This window comes from Chamaea fasciata, unplaced genomic scaffold (assembly GCF_029207755.1).
Source record: "Chamaea fasciata isolate MVZ Bird 193981 ecotype frontalis unplaced genomic scaffold, bChaFas1.0.hap1 SCAF_4, whole genome shotgun sequence".
NCBI lineage: Eukaryota > Metazoa > Chordata > Aves > Passeriformes > Sylviidae > Chamaea > Chamaea fasciata.
In genome coordinates this window covers 71,291,438-71,315,068 of record NW_027094089.1, presented here as the reverse complement: position 1 = coordinate 71,315,068, position 23,631 = coordinate 71,291,438, and the positions used below count along the sequence as shown (strand labels likewise).

The following is a 23,631-nucleotide window of genomic DNA, read 5'->3' as shown; positions in this document are numbered from 1 at the left end:
TCAAGTTACAAATGCTATTTCTTCAACGTTTCCATAACTAGAGAATTCCAGCCAGTATTGTGATATTTTGCTTCTGACAGGGTTTTCTTAATTCTTCTCATGGAGCCATAAATGGCAGAAACAATGAGGGCTTTGTTTGTGCTCTGCATGGTGTGGCAAGGAATGCATTTGTGTTCTGTGAAGAAAGAGTTTTGTTTTCTCATGGGACAGTTGTAATTGATGCTGGAGAACTTTATGGCCTGTGGTATTGGAAATTAACTCTTCTTGTAGAAAAGGGCCATTTAATTAACACTTCCAAAATATGTGCACTTCAAAATACAGGCTACCTGTCTGTTCATGTATCTTTTGAATGCCTTGCTGAGAGGAGTGGAGGGGCAAGTATTTAATGCAGTCCTCGCCCTTCAAAGTCCACAACAGCATTTAGAGAGTATAAATTACTGTGTAATACTTCCCAGAAGAACTCTGTAGTTCTAATAATGTCTTTTGTTTCTGGATTACAGATGTAAATGAATGTGAAAGCAGCCCATGTGTCAATGGTGCCTGCAGGAACAACCTTGGGTCGTTCCACTGTGAATGTTCATCTGGCAGCAAGCTGGACCCTACAGGACTGATCTGTATTGGTGGGCATTTCCTCCCTTTATTTACCCTTTTTATAAATAAATACACACACACACATTCTACATATATAAAAAAATGGTAGTATTCTTTCAGGATTCTTTTGGAAAGAAAGCAGAATGCTGCAGAGATTTTTTTAGAGTAAGAAGCAACAGTTACCTGGATGTCAGTTGCCTGCAGGATGTTATTAGAAAGCCATTCATTAATGTGTTTTTTTCCTTGCCTTCCTAAGAATATTCAGAAGGGTTTCAGTCATCTATACTTTGCAGGTGTTCATAAGCTGCCATTTTTTCATATTATTTGTGTAGCATAATTGAAATTATTGTAGGATGTGTGTGGTGCTCTACCTCTATTGCAGTGTCATTAATAAGTGGGTGTCATTATTAGGTGGGTGATGCTAATCTTAAATGTTACTTTTATTTTCAGATGGATTTGTTTGGTGGTTTTCATTTGAATTTTCTTCTCAGGAGTTTCTTAAGGTGGAAAAATGAATGCAAAGACTTGAGCTTCTATTTAATATGGAATTCTGCCATGCCTTAATATGTTTTTTAAGTGATGATGCTTTTGTGCCTAGGTCTTCTCTTCTATTTCCTTGTAGCATCACTGGCTGGTGAAGTTTATTATTGCTTTTGTTATTTTCATGTTATGCTAATTCCTTGATATAATCCCATTACCCTATGCTTTTTGTACCTCTTATTTTTAATCTGATGTTCTTACATCCAAAGGGGCCACAAGTTCACCAAGAGCCTAATTTTAACAGTGTTTTGGATTTACTTTGTAAATGGTTTTTGTTGGATTGCTGACAGTATGAGGTCCCATTTGGCCTGAATAGCAGTGGTAAATAACGTAAAATATAAACAAAAAACCCCAACTGAATAGTGAGATAAAAACTGAAGAACAGGATCCAGCTACATACTGTGAGCCTTATCCTTAGTTTTTTGTGTTGACAAAAATTGGCTCAGGAACTATGTTCTTCCACTACAAGTGTGGATACATGAAGACAGAAGGGTCAGAAGTAGAGCGTGCAAGACATATGGATTTTTATTGCTAGAGCCCAGTTTTTCCACCTTGGCCAAAATTTCATTGGCAGTGGAAGCAATGAAAGTACGGCAGGCTGGGTTATTGAAAAGTGAGTGAGGGGCTGCAGCTTACAGGTGGCTTACTGTGTGGGAAAAACTTTAAAATGTTCTTATCAGATGTATGCCATTTTAGATCTCAAATTGATTTTCCTCCATCACGCCTGTAGAGAAAGACTTGTATATTGAATATATTTGTCCTGTTTTTTTTTTTTTTTTTTTTTTTATTCAGATTGCTTCTATAAAGCACTGCTGTAACAACAGTACCTTATTCCTAAACATAAATGAACGGCTAAAATAGTATTGAGGTTTAGGATTTTTTGTTTTCTTAATAAGAATGATCAAGGTAAGATAATGACCAATTCTGACAAGTTTGGAGTTTTTTTACTTTTAAATTTGTTCTCATGTCAGAACCAGAATCAGTAACACATTATTCAGCATAGATGTGAGCCATTTGTCTCTTTCTGTGAGTTTTCCTGGGCAGAGAGAAAAATGCCTTGCTCAACTTAGAGTCAGAATGCAATTCACAGCATTTGCACTAAGATTAAAGCACAAACATTCAGCCAATGAGAGTTGTAGGTTCAGCAATTATAATAAAAAATTTTCAGCAATGATATTGACATACTTTGCTGGCCCATGGGTAGCTTTTGCAATATTAAGACCATGCTCGTGGAGGGAAGAAAAAGGGAATTGTTTTTGTAGTATATTTCAAATACACAAGTGTTTCATTGCTATTTTGCGAATTACCCATACCTTAGGGATACTTCCATTTGTGCTTTTTGAAATACACACTTTTACATGCTTTTTATGCATATTTTAGTCGAGATTTGTGGAGTTCATACAGTGCACAGTAAGTAGGATGCCATCTGCCTGTAGTATGCATATATTCTTCAAGTCAGAATCAAAGAGATAAGAGCAACAGAAGGAATGCTTTGATGTTGGATAATAACTCTTTTACCACAGATTTTTGTCTGGACAAAAGAGACAATGCAAAATGAAGAGCCTGAAAAAGATAAGCAGACTTTGGCAGGACAGTGTGGATGCAGCTAGTGTGAGCAGAAGCACCTGCTAATTTTTAGAATTTAAATAATTTTTGAGACACTGGGTTTGATTTTTCGCTTCTATAAAGCTGGCTAGTAAAAGGAAATAATGTTGAGCTCTATATTTATGCAGTTGTTCAAATATGGAGCTCTGTCCCACATGTTTGAGACCAATGTTACCCTAAATAATACAACTGTGTTACGCATAACTGTTAATGAAATATCCTTCCCAGTTTCTGGGGCTGATTTCACTCACATTATTGGGCGATTTTTTTTTCTTGTTGCTTTAACCAAAGTAAGGTTATGCTCCCTGTGGTCCACACAATTTTTTAACATGACAGCTTCGTGGAACAGTTGAAGCTGTTTGGAAGAAAAGTTGGGATGATTCTGTCTTAAGCACATTGTTCCTGAGCACGAGGTATTGGTAATACATCTGGCCTTTTCCACGTACAATGCGTGTAAATCCTAAAAGCAAATCTTGTTCTCCTTTCATTATTCATCAAACTACATTGGTCTGGGTCGCATGCTGAGCTTTGAACTCTGAGTATGCACCAACATTTAAACCCTGCCTGGGCTGATCTGCCAGGTTGGGTCTGACCTTCCAGGCTGCTTTTGCTGTCTGATCACCAAGGTTGTTGCCTGTCTCAAGAAATGTACCTTTGAGAGTAACCTTGTAAAGGTAGGGAAGTGTAAAGGTGTTGAAGGTACACCCTACAAAGTATGTACCTGATTTGAGATCTTACTGTCTTTTCAAAGTGTAGCTAATGCAGCAGCAGAACCAGACTGTGAGAATACACAAGACAGAGAGTAAGACAGATTTAATTAGCGTAGCTAGTCTGATGACTAGGATGCTATGGCAAGGAAAAATAAAACTTTGAGCTTATGAGAAGATGGGTTTAAACTTGCTTAAGGGAAGAGATTCAATCAACCCCCTACGATAAAGATGATATAAAATGCATAGTTGCTTGTATGATATTTTAACCTAATTTTTGTAGTAGAAATTATTAACCTTACTGAAATGATGTATAAGTTCTTGGAAAACCTGAGTAAAATCAAATTCTGATCACCAAATCAGTCTTCCCGTCTCTCCATCAATAGCCAATACCAGACCCCTAAAAAATACAGAACACTCCTACCCACCATGTTAGTTTTTTCTTTTAAACCTCCTTACAATCTTGAAGGCTTCCCTTCAAGAGAGACAACACCTGCATTTCAGAAAGAGTTCAGGCAGTCACCCAGGTAAGGGAGTCCCAGGCTGGGATCTCTGCTTTTGTATATTTTAGATGGGTCAGTCACTAGCTGAATTAAATTAATAAATCCACTGCAGTGTCTGGAAGACCTCTGCCAGCTGTGGGACCTGGATTGCCTCAGGCAGTGTGCTTTGTTGGCCACTTTCAGTGATAGTGCTATCTGTTTACACCAGTTCTAAACTAAAATGTGTATGAAATTAGTCTAATGGAAGTTTTTTTTCTTTTTTAAAAGAGCATGTGCTCCCTTGGTACTCTGCTTGTTGGTGTCATGGACATGGCATGCCAGCTTTTCTGGCTGTGACAATTCTGTATTGTTTCTGCTTTCTGTTCTGCTGCAGACAGCCTGAAGGGGACTTGTTGGCTTAATATCCGAGACAGCCACTGTGAAGTCAACATCAATGGTGCCACGCTGAAATCTGAATGCTGTGCTACCTTAGGAGCAGCTTGGGGCAGCCCATGCGAACGGTGTGAATTGGGTATGCTCCAATATCCTGTATTTTTTGGGAGAAGGGAATAAGTACCACTAGTAGATTCTTACCATCCCTGTATATATATATTAAAAAAAAACCCTAAAAAACAAAAACCAACAAAAAACCCCACCCCCTAAAAAACAAAACAAAAAAACCCCAACCAACCAAACCAAACAAAAACCACCAAAACCAGGCTCTCTCCCAAAAGCCTATGAAAAGAAGTTGTCTTCTTTCGAAGTTATCTATTTTAGACTTGTAATCCCCACCATCAGGGATCATTCTAATAACTTCAAAGCATGCCAGGAAATAACATGTGAATAAACCTCTTAATGGCTACATTATATTTCATCTCCACAAGGACTGTGGAGTATTGACTGGGATAGGGAGGTAAAGGACTGAAACAGTAAAGCAAAATATATGGCAGAATTCTGGACGACTTTTTATGTTGTGGGCTGTTAAAACACTTTTTTCCCAGCTCTTTTCAAACATATAGCTTGTGTACCATTTTTGGTTGTAGAAATAGTATTGCTGTTAGGTTGCAGGGCTAGTTATGGAAGCTGGAAGCAGCAATGCTAACTGTACTCTAGTTTATGACAAAAATACTGATCCCCTTAAGGTTTGAAAAATGCCACTGACAGCTGAACTGGTGTCAAGATGCTTTAGACTCTAATTTTTAATTGGAATAGTAACTGTAAGAGCATGTATCCCCACTAACAAGCAGAGTGCAAGCAGCATCCAGCAGAGTTCTTAACTTTGTAGTGCAGCAAAGATATTCCTTTGGACTTCAGGAAGCAGCATGGCCAGGTTAGACTGGTAAAACTGATTAAAACCCTTATCAGTCTAGACAGATATTTAGCTAAGATTCGGTGTGTTTGAGTCCTGAATTTCCTATTCTGCAACTAGTTAAATTACAGCAAGCTCTCAAATCATTATATGGTGCTACAGTTTACATACATTTCCTGAAGTAATCTCATTGCTCAGATCTATTATTAAGCTTTGATGGGGAAAAAAAGCTAATAATTGACATTACTACAATTTTAAATGTCCAGGCCTCTTGAAGGAATTTTACCTTTTAGCTACATGTAAGTGCAGAGACTGATCTGATTAGATGCTGATCATTGCACTAAGAAAAACACATGAGAAAGTAACGGTCTAAGATTTAATTTTCTTAACTATTCACTTAGTTTAAACAGCATGTGTGAGTCAATACTTTTCTTGATGGAGACTAGAGCACTCCCCGCCTTACACAGTGAAATTATTAGCAAATTCTGAAGATACGTGTATTTTTAAATTTTCTGCTCCTGCATTCCTGCCATTCTACAGCAGTAACAATATCTTTCTGGCTTGATTTCAGACACAGCTTGCTCAAGAGGATTTGCCAGAGTGAAGGGTGTTACCTGTGAAGGTGAAGTTTCTGCTTCCTACTCAAGGCGTCACTCCCCCCATTTGAAGATGTGATTAAAAGGGCATTTATTGTGTCTTTTTTCTTTCCTGTCACTTAAAATTCTCCATAAAGCTGTAGCTCTCCCCTTGGAGTCAGTCGGTAACTGAACTCTTTGTGTCCCCGACAGACGTAAATGAGTGTGAGGTTTTCCCGGGGGTTTGTCCTAATGGGAGGTGCATCAACAGCAGAGGCTCCTTTCACTGCCAGTGCCCCGAGGGGCTGACCCTGGACGGCACCGGGCGAGTGTGTTTAGGTAAGACCACACCCTACTCTTACAGCTGTGTCCCACCGCTGTCCAAAATCGTTCGTCAAGGGGCTTGAAAGAAAGCGTGGTTTATTTCTGAATTATCCCAGATAATGTGCCTGCTTAGGTATCAAATATCTGTGCCAGTTCAGTGAAGAGCTGTTAATTCCTTCGAGGAATGTGTTTTGAGGCTTGTTTTGCCCTCAGTGCAGTCAGTAGGCTGCTCTAAAGTTCTTTCCCTGCTCTGACTCCTGCTCAGGAGCAGCAGTGTCCTGGGTAATGGATGATGAGCACAAATATGCTGGTGCAAATTAGTCTTTTTTTTCCCTGCACAGGCCAGTGTGTGATTCTTTTCCTGACATTTGGGTACACAAGTACAAGATTTTGCCTGCACACTTGGTTGATTTGTCTTCTGGTTGACCTGCTTTGCTGCTAATGGGATGGACCCCTAAGTATAATAACCATACTTAACTTCTCTGGAAACCCTATTGTATTCTCCTACTAATTAGTGTCACAGTAAACGTAACAACAGTCAGCTTTTTTATTTTTAGTCTGTATTCACTGCACTATTAAATTAATTCAGTAACATAAATATAGGGAGAAATATTTTTTTTAACCATTTCATTTTTTTCTTTTTTTTAGCCATGAGAGCTGAAAAGAGTCATTACATACAATACCAGGTCAGAATACCTGGTACAATAAAGAAATACATATGTCTGACCCATCAAATAAAAGAGTCATTTTATAAGTGAGAGTACTTGGTACAGTAAAGAAATTCATGTGTCTGTCCTGTCAAATACACACAGAATCCTGAAAACCACAGTCTTATGAGGGTAAGGGTGTATCTTGAGATTGGGAGACAACAAAAGAAATTCTTGTACTTTCATGTGGCAGAAGAAAGATCCAGAAATTTAACTATAGTGCAACATTAGCAACTTCGAATGGCTGAACATTGTGCAGAACTGCGGACTCTTGAGCAGGAGCTGAGCCTTAATGTGTGCTTGTGCTCTGCCAGTTGACGAGGGTGATATAAAAAATGCAGACACCAATGGAAAGAATGGTGTTACTTTACTAAGAATATAAAGGCAACACAAAAGTAAAATAATACATTTAAATTAAACTACACACTTGGCTTTAGCAACAGGAAAAAGTAAACAAGGTAGTGCACCTAATCATTACTATATGAGAAACAGGATAGTGATTGAGAAGGATGCATCACCAGTTGTCTAAATACTTTACCATCATCCAGATCCTCAGTTGCTGGGGGGCCTCATTCACAGCAAGGACCTCGAGAATCCTTCCCAGCAATTGGGAAAATCCTACACGGTGTGTCCACCTGTAGCTGAAGTCTCCAAAATCGCCCTGAAAGTGGGTCCAGCTTTTATAGGCCCAAATTAAATCAAAGTGACTTGATTATTTAGCACAGAAACTCCTGGATCTGATGGCACACGTCCCAGCCAGCAGGGGCCAGGGCTTGGCCAGGGCCCAGGCCTCGGTTTGGAGGGCTTCCCCTAAAACACCCTACAAACAGGTCTCTATTCATGAAGAAACTGGTGCCTTTTCCAGCACTATGTAAAAACATAGGCCAGACGAAATTAAGGGAATAAAAAGTGATTATATTTATTAAAGGACTTTCAGGTACACTTCAGGCAGACAAAACCCCCCAGGGACTACACCTGAAATGGACAACAGGTCATGGGTTTTCAAACTTTTGTAAGTTTGGTGGTCCATTTGCATATTGGAGGTTAGTGTTCCAATTACAGCTTCATGTAATGAAGTAATTTACCACAAGTTTTCTCCCTCCCCAACTATTGTTTACAGTTCTAGGGCCTGGGACGAGGAGGTTCCTTGGTTCTCAGGCCAAGAGAGGAATTGTTTTGTCTGAGCAAAATGGGAAAGCAGTAGCTAACACTGTATATGGAGTTTAGAGTTATACACTAAAGAACTGCAGGATTATATAAAATACATAAATATATGAAAAATACACAAGGAAAAATTCTAAGGCATCAGTGCCAATTAGGAAAGTTTCAGAAAGTGATACCTTTTTTGTAGATAACTACACAAGGTTATACAGAGCTAGCATAAGCATCTTTGTCATCTCTTTATAGCTAAATAATACCGGTGGTGTTAATCACAGTGCCTAGGAATCATCATGTAAGTCAATGCTCAGGCCTCAGCACATTGTGCCTGAGAAACAGCTGAGAAGAGGGATAAATGCCTGTTTCTTGTTGTGAAACACAGATATTCGCATGGAGCAGTGCTTCCTGCGGTGGGAGGAGAAGGAATGCGTGCAGCCGGTGCCTGGCAGGCTGCGGATGGATTCCTGCTGCTGCACTGTGGGAGCCGCCTGGGGCTCCGGCTGCGAGCGCTGCCCCATGCCCGGCACCGAGGAACACCGGACCCTGTGTCCCAGGGGCCTCGGCTTCTCCAACAGGGGGGATGTTCTCACTGGCAGACCATTCTACAAAGGTGAGCCTTCATTCTTGTTCCTAATGGTTAATCGGTTAATTGTGGGCGCATCCAAGAGGGTAACCTGAGGAAATTCCAGGGTTTTAGGCTGCTTGTTGTGTGCTTGAGAGTTGGGATAAAGGCATTTGCCTGAAAGATATGATGGTACTGGTGCCTTGGAGTGGCTACCTAGAACAGAGGCTAGACGAGATGAAGAGAATAAAGTGGGTGTTTATTGAAGGCTTCAGTAGGTACACCTTGGGCAGTCAGAAGCCTCTGAGAGAGGCTACGCCCAAGATGGGCAGTGGTCATGAGTTTTTCACATAATTAGAAGTTTGGTAAATTTACATATCGAGGGTTAATCCTCCAATTACAGTTTCAGGTAAGGAAGTAATCTTCTGCAAGTTTGGCCCCCTGAGTTCACTGTTTATGTTTGTTTATGTTTCTTGGGGCCTGAGCCAGTAAGCTGTTCCTGAGTTTCAGGCCTAGAGAGGAATTGGTTTTTTGCCTGAATAAAATGGGAGGACAGTAGATGACAGGCTGTGGAGTTTTAGAGTTATACACTAAAGCAGTACAGGATCTGAAAAATACAAAAGCTAAATCCTAAGGCATCAATTCTGGTGTCCGAGGATTAATTGTGGGTGCATCCAAGAGGGTATCCTTTGGAAATTCCAGGGTTTGAGGCTGCTTGTTAAGTGTGCTTGAGAGATGGGATAGAGGTATGGTACAGATGGGGAACATCTCTGCTTTCATGGGAGCTTGAGACCAAAAGGTGCAAAGTCTGAATTGGGTAAGGTGAAGAAGGAAAATCGCTGAAAGGAGAGGAGCTCTGTATTATGGGAATAATGCAAAATATGCGCCTTTTTTAAGGTAGTGCTTTGCAGGGAGTGAACTGAGTGTCAGATTGTCTGTGAAAACAGTTATTTTAGATGTAAACATGAAATACTACTAAAATTTGACCAGAAGTCTCTGGGAGATTGAAGAAGGATGGGTTCATTCTCTGGTTTGCAAAATCAGTGAGTGATTAAAAGGAGAGGCTATCTGTTGTGTTTATGATCACGAGGGCAGTGACAAGAAGGATTTGCATGATAAAGGAGTAAATAAAAGTATTTTGTCCTGTTTTTGCTACCTTCACCTCCTGTAGAGCAACAACAAAGCAGAATAGTCTGGAAGATGTTAAGAAACCAGACCTAAGTTACTTCAGATGGCTAAAATCTGTGAAGAAAAACTGTAGTTTTCTGTGTCTGAAAGCTCAGGTGATCCAGAAATTTGTTAGGTTGTGTTTTTGTTTGGTTGGTTTGGTTTTGGTTTTTTAAAGGATATGTTCTGAAGCACTTACCTTGGAATATTTTGAGTTGCTTGAGAAAACTATAATAGATTGGACCTCCGCTTCGCCATAAATAACCTCTGATTTTCAGGAGTCGTTTCTCTTAGGCAAAGTTATTGATTTTTTTTTTTTTGGTGATTTACTAAAGAAATAAGGAATATAACAACAACGGCAACAATAATTTTATCAACATTTGTTTAATTTAAAAACGGAATTATTTCATAAATCTTGTCTAGGCTGAGATTTTCTGAGGTTTGGCTTCCTGTTTCTGTTTCTTTATTTGTACCACTGTTGTGTTCCATTAGCAGAAATGCATGAGAGATGGATGTTTATTTCATTGAAGGTGATTCTCAGTTAAGAACATTGCCTTAGCAAATTATATCACAGAGTGTAAGAATGGTCATTCAGCCTTGTCCTATGCAAGATCCTATAACAGTTTGTTATCCAGCATTGAGGGGAGGTGAAACATTTGACTTGATAGTCTACAAAAGAGAAGTTACCATTTTCAAAACTGAGCTCCAGATAAAACTCCGGCCGTCTCAATTTAAAAACCAAACCCAGTCATCCAGTTAATAGTTGCATATTTTACAAGCTGGTTCAGGAGTAACAGGAATATTGATTGTGGCACAAAGCAAACTTGAGCACAATACACAAAACCAGAATTTCAGCTCAGAAAGTACCACTGAATTTCTTTGACTGCTGATAAACATAAACTTTTAATTATTTGTTTTGATATCGTGAAGCAAAGCAAGAACAAATAGCTCCAAAGCTAGGGAAGGAAGCACCTCACCTCCAGTCAAGTCTTCAAGGATGTCCCCTCTAACCCAAACCCTGCCTTTTATGCTCAGTGTAATCGGTAAGAAGGAAGAGGAAATCCCCGTTGATTCCATGTATCTTTGTACTTAAGAATTTCTTAATTCTGTATTCTTAATTACTTTCTTTGTTTTTATTCCTAGATATCAATGAATGTAAAGTGTTCCCTGGCATGTGCATGAATGGTAAATGTAGAAACACAATTGGAAGTTTCAAATGCAGGTGCAACAGTGGGTTCACTTTAGATATAGAGGAAAGAAACTGTACAGGTAAGTAAGCCTTGCATTTTCCACAGTTAAGAGTCATGGAATAGGCTTGGTTAAAAAAGACCTGAAAAGACCAAGTCCTTCAACCTGTTGTGGAGAAAGGGAGCCCAGATGAGATTATGTAAGCACCCTGTCCATGTTGGAAACATCCAGTGATGGGGACTCCACCACATCCCTGGGGCTTTTTAGAGGGACTTGCTCTTGTGGCATAGATTGGAGATCTGGAAGCTTAAGGCCGTTCATTTCCTTCAGTTTCTAAGAGCTTAATCTTTCGGCAAAATGGCCAGCAGTCTCGAGTTTCCCTTTCAGAAACTGATTATTTAATAAATACAACACTTTTCTCTTTTTATGATTGGTGTTTAAGATGTTCAGGTCATGCTGTATCAGTACAACCTGAAAAATCAATAAGGATCACCAGCAAAGCCAAGTTTAATGTTCTAATACAGAGATTATCTTAATTTATGTTCCTTACTCTCTGGTCATTGTATTACCAAATTAATTTAGAGACTACAGGTTAATTTTCATTTAGATTTGATAGCTGAGGAACACGCAAGGGCATCTCAGCAATTCTGACACCAGTGCAACATTAGCTCAGGAAGATACAGACATGTGTTTAATTTAAAAGTTTAAAATTTTGTTCTTTGCTGTCTGGAAAATCTGTAGATAAGCTCGACAGTTCTGTGGCTGTGAGAATTTGGATGCCTGCATTGTGGGTGGCTCTGTGCTGAAAATGAAGGATGTTTTGTTACAATATACAGGCGTCCATGAGTGTGTCTGAGTAATAACTATGAAGTGTGGGTGGTAAGGCATGTTCGTTGAGGTTGGTCTGGGTGCTAATGGTGCCCTAACTGGTGATTTCCTTGTTTTTATAGTGATTGCATTGTTGAAGAATGCATTTAGCAAACTTTATTTCCAAACTAACCAGAACAGGTCAGAAAACTCCCTGCAAAAGCTTTTTTCCCTTGTGTTCCATGGTGATGAAATTATTCCACTGACCAGCTGTGGAGAAACAGTTTTTCTTAAATATATGACTTTTCTGCTTGTTTTAAATCAGCAATAAATTGTTTTATAAAGCCTCTAAGATCCAAGATACTAGGTAATGTCCCAGATCTGCCATGTGGGTCTGATACCTCCACACGTCTGTGAGGGCTGGGTGTCATCACCCAGCAGAAACCTGTCCATGGGCAGTGAATTACGCAAAGTCCTCTCCTGCAACACTGGATCATATCCACATTAAAATTCCTCTTTAGATTTCTGACTCACTACCAGTGTGATTTGAAAAGTGCTCTTCTGTCTTGCCTGTGGTTTTCCACAGTAGGTTTCATTCAAACTTAACTAACAAGACAACTAGTGAACTATAAATCTAGCTTTGATAGGAGCTAATTCCTAATGGAAAGGGTCTATGTAAGCTTATAATGCTACTACTACTGGATAACTATCTTCATAATAATCAAATTATAATCAATAGCACTGTAGTCATGGAGTCAGTTGAAGAATGGTATCTCAGAATGTCTTACACTTCGTTATTACCTTAAGAATCTAACTTCAAGTTACACTTAGTAGAGCAAACTTGTTACGTAGTTTACTGTGACCTGAGAGCTCTGATGACACAGCCTTAAAAATCTTCCATGAGCTGTTTCACATAATTAGATGTTTCTATAAGTAATTAATTTTTCTCTGTTGATTTCCATGCTGTATGTGGTTTCAGTAGATCTAATTTATAGTGATTTTTTTTTCTGTGAAAAGTAGGATTACCTTAAACCCAGTTTGATTTTTCTACCTCTCCACTGCTGTGAAACAGACATTGATGAGTGCAGGATCTCCCCAGACTTGTGTGGAAGTGGTGCTTGTGTCAACACTCCTGGCAGCTTTGAGTGTGAGTGCTTTGATGGCTATGAAAGTGGATTTATGATGATGAAGAACTGCATGGGTAAGTGTTGCCAGGATGCCCTGGAGTCTCCATTTGCTATGCAAAGCCTGGTTGTTATCTGAACTGCCACACTGAACACTTCAGATGTGTCATTATTTTGACTTTATGAGCAAATGAGTCAGATACACAGTTTATAGAGACAGATAACTGAATTAAATATATAGCCTTGCTTGTTCTTTATGCTGATTACTTCTGTACTTAGGAAACGCTTATTCTGTACAGGTATTTGAGAGTGGCAGCAACTCTTCACACAGTTCGTTTAAAAACTGCTAATGGGGCACCCAAATATTTGGTAATGCTAGGAACAGTAAGCTGGAGTTTCAAAAGCAGTGTCAATCCCTTTTTACTGTTTCTTCTAGCACTCAAGAAATTCTCACAGCATTTCCTGAAAAAAAAATTGCATCTCTTCAACCTGTTTAAAGTTGTAAGCATAGTTCTGGAGACACCAGAAGGTGTCCTGCCAGCTTAAAAAATCTTGACTTAGGCTCCTGTCACCTTTGCTTGTTCTCCTGCAAATTGTGATGGTTTTAGACTTTCCTAGGAGACCAGACGTGTGAGTGCATCCTCCACCTTGAACATCTTTTGTTTATATTTCTCTCTGTCCACACCTGTAGTGTTAGCTGGTTTTATCAGGTTTGTGAGTCAAATACTCAGTTTGCCTTTGTGACCTGTAGCCAGAATATTTTCCAGCCATGGCATACACAGGAGTTACCAAACTGAGGAGCCATTTAGGTAAAAATCAATGCGCAAACATCCACCATAACTGTACCCACAGACAAGAATTTCAGTGCATACATGAATAGGTGCCTAGTTGCCTTAAGCAATTTTAAAAAATTTACATCACATTAATACGTTGTTCCAAAGGGCGGTATCCAAAAAATTGCTGCCTTTGGTTGTGTCCTGTGTTTTATCGAATATCTAATGTTAAATGATTAATTTCTGGTTTTCTTGAGAGAAAAAATACCCATTGTTGGAGTTAATAAAGGTAGTTTTTTGTTTGCCCTGTTATGCATCATGAGTTAAGGAGCAACACCATGAAACAATCCTTTTATTTTGTCACTTGTAGACACTGGAAATTGCTTTTCTCTTTGTTGCCCCTTATATGTGCCCATTTTATATCTGCACATGATGGTTATTTTGCAGATATAGATGAGTGTGAACGCAACCCTCTGCTGTGCAGAGGTGGCACCTGTGTGAACACTGAGGGGAGCTTTCGATGTGACTGTCCCCTGGGGCACGAACTGTCACCATCACAGGAGGAATGCTTAGGTGAGTTTCAGGAAAATAATCTTCAGTTTGAGGAACGGTCATTTCTGCTGTGAAAACTTGCAGTCCCTAGCAAAGGCAGGGTCTTAGGAACCTCTTAAACAAATTAATACTTCTCCTTTATATTAGTATCTTCAAATCAAAAAGTAAAGCCTGTAAAATACTCAGTGCCAGTAATGCTGTGGACTCTGAAGAGAAGTGTTTTACCAGACCTCTTAGGGGTTTTTTAGCAGCTGAAAGGGCTGTACCACTCATGGGAGCAGCCTTAATCAGTCACAAAAAGGTGTAGAAATTGAATAAACCTGAAAGCCACCAATTTGCAGTATTACCTCTCATCTTCCCTTGAACCTGAGCTGTTAAAGCTGTTAAATGTTCTGAATTGCAACTGATATGAATGATTCTTTCCCAGATGTAAATGAGTGCTCATTGAGTGACAGTCTCTGCAAAAATGGCAAGTGTGTGAACATGGTTGGGACGTACCAGTGCTTCTGTGACTCTGGGTACCAGCCCACTCCTGACAGACAGGGATGCACAGGCAAGTGTTGTGCACCTGCACATGGAAGTTCGTGCTTCAGCTGCATTATTCCATCTGTTCTTGCTTCATGTTTAGTTTCATACCTTCCTTTTGAAAATTATCAGGGCTGTTTTCTCATGTGCTTTGAGGCTTATCATGAGTTTTTGTGAAAATACAGAAGTATAAAGGAATATAAAGAAGGTATAAAAAGATGGTTGCTGTAGTGAACTCTGCAGAATACTTTGAAATTGTACTTACTGTACTACTTCATTAAAATCAGAGGTTTGAGCTAACAAACAGAAAACACACCTACATTTTTTGATCAAGCAAGAAAAGCCCCATGCATTGATGGTTTATCTTTCACTTTGTTTCCTTATCATATGCATCTCTTAATTCCATCACTATAATAATACTGCATTACATAGTTGCCAACACATGAACTCCTTGCAAAGGAGTACAGCAGTACTGAGAGTTTTTTTTATTTGCATGTTATGGTTCTCTACAAATGTGTATATATATATATATATATATATATATATATATATATATATATATACATATATGTATATGTATGTGTGCGTGTGTGTGTGTGTGTGTGTGTGTGTGTATGGTTCAAATACAAATTTGTGCTACATTTCAAGCTTTGAGTTTGTCAGGGTTTCCCTTTTTTTTCTTTCCAAACTTTGTTTCTTGAACTTTTTTCGCACCTAGCAATACACAGGAACAAAAACAACATTTAACATAGCTACTTGCTCCCACACATGAAAAAGCAGTTGAAAGAGGGTAAAAATGAACAAAATATAAATCAGAGACTGTAGAATGAGAATAAACATTCAGAATGAAGCCACTGATAATTTTTTTTATGTAAAATGTAAAGGGAATAGGATTTTTTTTTTCTCAAAGAAGTAGACTTACTGCTGCCAATGTTGCTTCCCCAGATATTGATGAGTGTATGATAATGAAAGGAGGCTGTGACACCCACTGCACTAACTCAGAAGGCAGCTATGAGTGCAGCTGCAGTGATGGCTATGCTCTGATGCCAGATGTCAGGACATGTGCAGGTAGGTTTTTACACCTGAAAAACTCCAGCAGCATATCTTTCAGCCAAAATCAACGTGGTGTTCCAGCCCGTCCATGTCAGAGTGACAGAATTATTACCTGCTTTTTTCCCCCCCTCAGATATTGATGAATGTGAAAACAATCCAGATGTCTGTGATGGTGGGCAGTGTACCAATATCCCAGGAGAATATCGCTGTCTCTGTTATGATGGATTTATGGTTTCTGTAGACATGAAAACTTGTGTTGGTAAGTAGCTGTGTGCACCAAATTTAGTGCAAGTCTTCAAAATTCTGCAGCTTTTGTTTTAAGATGTTCCTTCTACTGTGTCCTTGAAAGTGGATATTGAAATTATGTATATTATAAAAAATAATCTGTGTGCCTTTTGGTAAGTCCTTAACAATGAACCAGATTTCACAGTTAAAAACGTTGGGGTGATTTAACTAATGGGACATGTGTACTGAGGAGGGATTTGTTGAGGGGTCCAGAAGGAGGCACTTCAAAAACTATTCATTGGAAGAAAATTATTATGATCACGAATATGTTTTAAGAAAATGATTATAAGTGATTCTTGTTACAAAAAGTTTGCTTCATATTCCTTTAATTAGCTTTCCAAAAAAAGCTGAAAATAAATGGTATTTGTTTTACCATGGAACAGTGGTATTTGGACTGCACATTTATCCTTACTTTTTTAGGGATTTTACAGAACAAAACATCTGAAATGTATTACGACCTCATATTGTAGGTATTTTCACCTGAAATAAAGAGTTCCAAAATTACAGCTATGTCCAACTAATAATTAATTTATAATCACTTACAGATGTGAATGAATGTGATTTGAACTCCAGCATCTGCGTGTTTGGGGAGTGTGAGAACACCAAAGGCTCCTTCGTTTGTCACTGTCAAGTTGGGTATTCAGTCAAAAAAGGAACCACAGGGTGCACAGGTAAAACATTGCCAGTGAATGTGTCACATACGTTGGTTGGCTTCCAGGTAAAATAAATGCACAAGTGTTCACACACAAGGGAGAGGTTGGTATCTGTACATATTTGTATATATATGTGAGTGTTTCACATCTGCTAGCATATGCCAGAGTTTTAAAGGAAGTGTTCCTTCACCAGTATCAATTCTGAAGGCCCCTTACATACTAACTTTAAAGATTTTATCAGCACGGGTTGTGTGAACACCCGTGTTACACAACATGGCTTGGGGTGGCAAGGCTTGCAGTTGTGTTGGAAGGATTTTGTCAGTGCTCATCCGTCACATATATCTGGAGGATGAACTCAACTCAAGCTGCAGGAAATGGCCATGTGGTCTAATGAAAAAACAAGAGGGAAAACAAAAGTAAACAAAAAATCCTTCTACCTTTGCCAACAATTTTTAAGGCTCTGTAGTCACTCATAATCACGCTATGAGTTCCTGTGATATTTAAGCAGTACGTTTTCTTCTGCATGCTCTCAAGAATCCAGGCTCATCCAGAAGCTGACAGAATTTCTCCTACAATTTCGTGTTTAGGATTCTGTTCCATAACTACTGCAGCCCTGGGTGTATAATTCTTTTTTTATAACTGAGAAGTGGCTGTGCACCCAAGGGCCTCATCCCAGTTTTAGACATAAAAAGATCAGCATATTTCATATTTCTGGAAAAGACTTTAAATTTCAAGCTGAAAAGCTGTTGTAGGAAGGTTGACTGATTCTTGAGTTTACAAATGAAGAGCAAAAAGAAAATGCAATTGTCACTCCTTTTTACTAATACAGAATATGAAATAGCTTGCTTGAATTATTCTATGTCCTAAACATTTATTTTTTAAGGGACTGCAAACCCTCACAGTGGAAATATGTAAAAGGAACAGAATTTTTAATATTCTAATGTAAATACTGATAGCTTGTTTTGTGCTTGTAGATGTGAATGAGTGTGAAATCAGAGCTCACAACTGTGACATGCATGCCTCATGTGTCAACGTGCCAGGAAGTTTCAAATGCAGTTGCAGAGAAGGTTGGGTTGGAAATGGCATTAAGTGTATTGGTAAGTATATGGAAAATAAAGATTTTTTTCTCTCTTCCCTCACTCTTTTTTTTTTCCCTAAAGGCACATAATGTGACTGTGTGATTAGTCCATCAGAAACAAAGAATTATTCTTCTGTTTGCTGGAGTGTGTGGATAGAAGGGTATGAAAGATTCTTGTGTTTCACAGATCTGGTTTTCTAAGAAAAAAACCATTTTGCTGTCTCAGAAATGTAATGCTGTAACATCTTACTGAACTAACTACATATTCTAAAAGTTTATATACGACTACTACTAGAATGTGCAAAAAAAAAACCAAAACAGAAATTAAATAGATTTTGTTTTATTGTTCCCTGTCAGTCAGATATTTCCAGTCCTTCAAACTTTTTTTTTTTTTAATGTCTTGTGATAGATCTGATTTATGGAACCTGATACAAACCAGACTAGAACTGGAGGGGTGGGAAACCTGCATCTGCATTTGCTGGGCTGCTGTAGTTGTGTATATTTCTTGCCTTTATGTTTCAGTTTGGTGGTAAAATATTGTAAGACTTGCTTTTTGTTTTCAAACATTTTGGGATCTATGGAAGAGGAGCTTCATTTAATGATTAGGCTTTATTGACGTAATAATTAAAAAATTACTATATTACTAAAAAGTTACTGTATTATGAGATTTCTCTTTTCTTTTTTATTATTTTTCTTCTTTTCTTCTTTTTTCTTTTTTTTTCATGCATATTAACATCCAAGTGAATAGCTTGCATCAGCTCTCATGGGGTTGCATTGTTTATCAGTTTCCTCTATTACTTGAGGAGACTTCCTAAATAAGTTGCAGAATTTTACCTCACTACATTTCTTTGGTTCAGTTTCCTTTAATTTTGAATTTAAGCTCTTTAATAGGACATTAACATCCAAGTAATTAGTCAGCTGCATTTCATCTCTTGCTCAGAAATATTTTGCCTAGTCCCACGTGTTGTAATTTAAAGGTAGACTTATTAAAATGGAGTCACTATAGAAGATTAACCCTGTATCATCTAATAGTAAATGTGTGTATTTGTGGAAACATAAATCATGTTTGCAGTGGTGCTGGTTATCTTGGCAGTTAATTGCCTGCCAGTTTACTAATTGCTGTGCTGCTGCTTGCACTTTGTGACCCCAATGTGCAGATCTTGATGAATGCTCTGACAGGACCCAGCGATGTAGTGCCAATGCCCAGTGTGTGAACAGCCTGGGCTCCTACCATTGTGCCTGTACAGAGGGATTCACTGGAGATGGCTTTACCTGCTCTGGTAAGGAGTTTTGTGACACCTGACTTGTCCCTGGTTGTTCTTCTCTTGTATAGAACCTTTGTGAATTAGACCTAAGTGCACAGTGCAGGACAATAAATGTGAAAATGTAATTTAGTATCAAGATGCTTCGTGTCTGCATAAGAAATGATGTCAGAGGCACCCGATTATTCTTTTGATTTGTGCACCAGTGGGACCCACTGGGTTCATTTTTTGGGGGAAGTTCCTGTCTGCTGCTGCCTCCTCTTCCTCATCTTCATGTCAATTATTTTGAACATGCATATCCTGCTTGCAGCAGTTCCGCTAGTTAAGAACACCAAATGCCACTGAACACTGTTACCGTTCCTTTCTCTGGCATTATCTGTCTCCCCATCACTCTATTAGGACAGTATGTGATCATTAACGTAGGAGTTTATAAAAAGAAAAACAAACTGCTGTTAAAAAACATTGCCCATGATTTCTGCATTTAAATTTGTAGGTGAAAATGGACATTGTTATTCACACAGCAAGTAACTCAAACTGACACATATTATATAAAGATTTCATATTAAATACTAATTACCTTGTCTTGGGCTACTCTGGTCTTTATCACTTACAGGGCAGAGATGCAATATTATCTCTACTCTCAACTTTTAACACATCCTGTATTTGGTCAGCATATTTAGCAGTCTGAAGAAATGCATCTGAATGATAGTAAAATACCTAGGAAACTACTGTGGATTTATTCATTATTGGCTAACTGGCTAATAACAAATAAAAATTAATTTACAGCTTAGAAACAAGGTTTTCTGATCAGTAGTGTAACTTTTTTTATTTGAGAATAAAGACCCTTCAAATATGACTTGGTTTTTGTATTTCAAGTTTTTGGTTCATTAACGAAGTTTTTATCCTGATTTTGAGCTTCTGTGTGTCTCTAAAAATCAGATGTAATGCTAATTATGGACTAATAAAAAGAGGAAACCATATAACAATTTTTTGGACAGTCATAAGCATACCTCACGAAATTATCGCTTCCTATGATGACTGCAATGGTGAATGCCCTCCCTTGCTATTCTGTTTCTTTGTAGCTCTTTTGGGGCATACTAGAAGAATTCCTGGTGTGCTCGCAGTACTTGTAATATTCCTCACCCCCAAAAAATATTTTCAAAAATGAATATGATAAAAATTTTCCATGTAAGATTTAGGAAAGCTTGCCTTTTGTACATTTTTTCTGTCAAAATAGCATAGCAATATATACCATGAGGCAAAGTTTTGACTTTTTAAGCAAGGTATTTAACTTATTTGTCAAGATTAGTAGTACTGAATCTTAAAAGCTTGCATTATTAAAGAAAATCATCTGTTAATGGAAAACAAATAAGGAATAGTGACAAGGTGAAAGGAATAATTTTGGAAACTGTGTTCGCTTTTCTGCATTCTTTTGATATACTTCAGGTAAAAAATTTGGGTATAAATGTTCTGTTTATAACTTCAGTGTTCAACAGCACTATTATTTTGAACATCGGGATATATTTACATGTATTTTTGCTGGTGAAACATGTAGTTTCAGAGAGGTTTTCCTGTCTTCCACAGATGTTGATGAGTGTGCAGAGAATGTCAACCTGTGTGAAAATGGGCAGTGCCTGAATGCCCCCGGCACCTTTCGTTGTGAATGTGAGATGGGGTTCACTCCTGCCTCTGACAGCAAGTCCTGCCAAGGTGAGGCTGCTGCTGCCTCAGCTTTGCTCTCTGAGTTTGAGTTGGCTGCTCTAAGGCAAAGAACAAACAAGAGGACCTGAACATGGAAACAGAGAAGGCACCACATGTTTCACAAACAGGAAATTTCTTCAATGTGAATTATGTTGAAAGGTTGCTTTCATATTTTTTTGATGTTTTCCTGGCCTTCATCCATAAATGCCAGAGTAGAGGTTGGCCTCAGCAATTTTGTAAAATTTTTTTAAATTCGTTTTTGTCACTGTTGGATAGTGTGTGGAAAGTCCTGTATTAACTTTCTAGTCCAGTTCAGCTTCTATTCCCTATTGTGTTCTTACACCTTTTGTTGTTGTTGTTGTTTAATATGACTGAATAGTAGACAATTTTAGCTGGTGCCCCAAAACTTTTAACCTGTTTTATATTTAATGGTGGAAACCACATAACACCTTTGGAAATTAAAATTCTTGGTGAGATACGAAAAACAGGTTTCAAAATTTAATCTCTAAGATACTCAGTCCAGAGCATGGCATATTCTAACATTTAGGTGTACATATATGAGTCAGACTTCAGAATAAATCAGGTGCTTCTGAGAAATTACCTGTGCCACTGTGTAGTCAGGTCTGTTAATCATTACAAAGTATTGTCAACCATCTTTACTGAATTTCTTGATGCTGCACAGTTGTATTACAGTGGTGCTGATGGTGTAATAAAAATCTCCTAAAAGATCCAATCTATTCCAACCAATGTTTTGAAAAACAACGTAATTCTAAATTTTGGGTCAGTATGTTGAAGGATTTGGGTCCAACAATTGAAGAATTTTGGAGAAATGCTTGATATATTACTGTGATTACAGCAGAGATCTGAAGGTATTCCATTGATTAAATTGTCCTGTTGGAGAACTAAAGTATCTGGGTGCTGAATTCTTAAAAGAAGTTAGCTTTTATTTCTCTCATTATGAAGTTTATATATTAATCTGGCTTGTGGTAAGGAGAGTCCTTGGCTCATTTCTGCATTCAAGAGGAAAAATCCAGTCTTAATTTAGTGAAATAATTGTAATACAAATTATTATTCCACTTTCTTCAGAAGTCCCTTGAGATGTCAGTACATTAGCTTCTCAGTGAACTGATTTGGAGGTCATTCCATGGCTGTAATCCAGGGTATTTAGAAATTTTATTTGCCAGATGAAATTGACTCAGGACCTTTGGATGTTAAGCATTCATTTTCCCTAAAAAAATGTCTCTCTTAAATTGCTCTCTTAAGCTAACCTTTCTCATATGTTACTATAAGGAGGCATTTTGTCACTTCTCAGCCTCTGGCTGAGGTAATCCAGTCAGGTTAAAAGTAGATATTTTATTACTGTAATAATTTTAATACAACTTTTGCACATCTTATGCAAAATTAGTTCATCAGCAGAGCACTGTACTCAGAATTTCAAAACAAGATTTGGCTGTGCTTTGTAAAATGTTATTAATCCTTTTCACTTTCCTGTCTGTGCTAAAAATAATTCAGTAATACGTGCCAAAATTACATTTGTCTTTTTCACAGCTGCTTTATTCTGGCAACTTAAGAAGTATTGCTGTCTTGACAGTACACAGCGGGGATTTTTTCCCACTCTTATCCTACTTACTTTGAACTCAGAAGTCTTTTAGGGCTTGTGCCTAAAACCATAGCTTTGCAGTCTGTGGTGTCAGTGTTCAACTCCTTTCTACCCTGCAGCTGGCAAAGTCATCCAATTTTCTGTCAGTGTCTTTCAACTTGATTTCATCTTCAGTTTAGATGAGTATGCCGGCAGTTCTTTATATGCATTTTAGCTCATCTGTGTGTAGTTACTACATAACTATTTCAATGTGGGCTTGAGAAAATCGTAGATAATTCTTACTTCCTATATTCCTATTTTCCCTGTATTCTTCCTCCAAGGAGATATGACTGTTGATGCCTACACACTCTCTTTCTTCTTATTACACTTTCTTTGCAAATTCACAAATACAAATTTTGTGTCGTGTTCTACACAAACTCAAAAATGTTAGTTTTTAAAGTATTTTGCATGTGTCTCCTTTTGCTTTTATAGCGGTATGATGCATAATAACAACAGCAGCAATAATAATAACAATAATGTGGTAATGCTGTGTAACTTTCTGCTTTTAATATATTCCTTCAGACACCGATGAATGCTCCTTCCAGAATATTTGTGTGTTTGGTACCTGCAATAATCTCCCAGGAATGTTCCATTGTGTCTGTGATGATGGCTACGAACTGGATCGAACTGGGGGAAATTGCACAGGTAAATCACTGCTCTGCAGACATACATCAGCAAAAGGGGTGGGTTCTTAAATATACAGATGATCAAAGTTTATTTGTAGTTGTTTGGTGAATTATTTGTAAAACTTCAGTTTCAGCTAAAATTTACTTGCATTTGAAACTTTCTTGCTTTGTTGTCTTAGAAAGTAAAGTTATTCTTTTCTGTCCAATGACCACATTTACGAATGTGGATTTCCTATTTTAGATATCGATGAGTGTGCTGATCCCATTAATTGTGTTAATGGTCTTTGTGTAAATACTCCTGGACGATATGAGTGTAATTGTCCTCCAGACTTCCAGCTGAATCCTACTGGAGTGGGTTGTGTGGGTAAGTAAAAGCTCTGAAGTATCACTTTAGAAATCACTGCCTTTATGCAAATAAGATAGAAAAGTAATGATTCCACAATTCTGCATATCCTGTTATATAGCTTTTTAGTGTTGTGTCTCTCAACATCAATAACTCAATGTTCCTGAAGTGCCAATGACTTGAATAGCACAGTGTTAGCTGAATTCCTCTTTCTAGCTATGAAATTACAGATGAATGCCTGCTGTTCTTTGCCTGGATTGTGGTGTGCAGCTGTAACCATGTGTGCTTTTTACAT

The 23,631-nt window shown here is 38.1% G+C and overlaps 1 protein-coding gene across 2 annotated transcripts in view; it reads left to right on the top strand.

Moving 5' to 3' along the window:
- The window catches only part of FBN2 (fibrillin 2), a 121,216-nt gene that overhangs the window by 64,299 nt on the left and 33,286 nt on the right, over window positions 1-23,631 (top strand). For both annotated transcript variants that reach the window (XM_066181933.1, XM_066181932.1), the window contains exons 20-36: window positions 501-620; window positions 4,320-4,457; window positions 5,806-5,856; window positions 6,023-6,148; window positions 8,381-8,608; window positions 10,871-10,996; window positions 12,795-12,923; window positions 14,067-14,192; window positions 14,599-14,724; window positions 15,642-15,764; window positions 15,883-16,008; window positions 16,580-16,705; window positions 17,662-17,784; window positions 18,923-19,045; window positions 20,612-20,737; window positions 22,890-23,012; window positions 23,235-23,357. In XM_066181933.1, coding sequence (XP_066038030.1) covers window positions 501-620; window positions 4,320-4,457; window positions 5,806-5,856; window positions 6,023-6,148; window positions 8,381-8,608; window positions 10,871-10,996; window positions 12,795-12,923; window positions 14,067-14,192; window positions 14,599-14,724; window positions 15,642-15,764; window positions 15,883-16,008; window positions 16,580-16,705; window positions 17,662-17,784; window positions 18,923-19,045; window positions 20,612-20,737; window positions 22,890-23,012; window positions 23,235-23,357 — 2,163 coding nt within the window. The remainder of the gene's footprint in view (window positions 1-500; window positions 621-4,319; window positions 4,458-5,805; window positions 5,857-6,022; window positions 6,149-8,380; window positions 8,609-10,870; window positions 10,997-12,794; window positions 12,924-14,066; window positions 14,193-14,598; window positions 14,725-15,641; window positions 15,765-15,882; window positions 16,009-16,579; window positions 16,706-17,661; window positions 17,785-18,922; window positions 19,046-20,611; window positions 20,738-22,889; window positions 23,013-23,234; window positions 23,358-23,631) is intronic.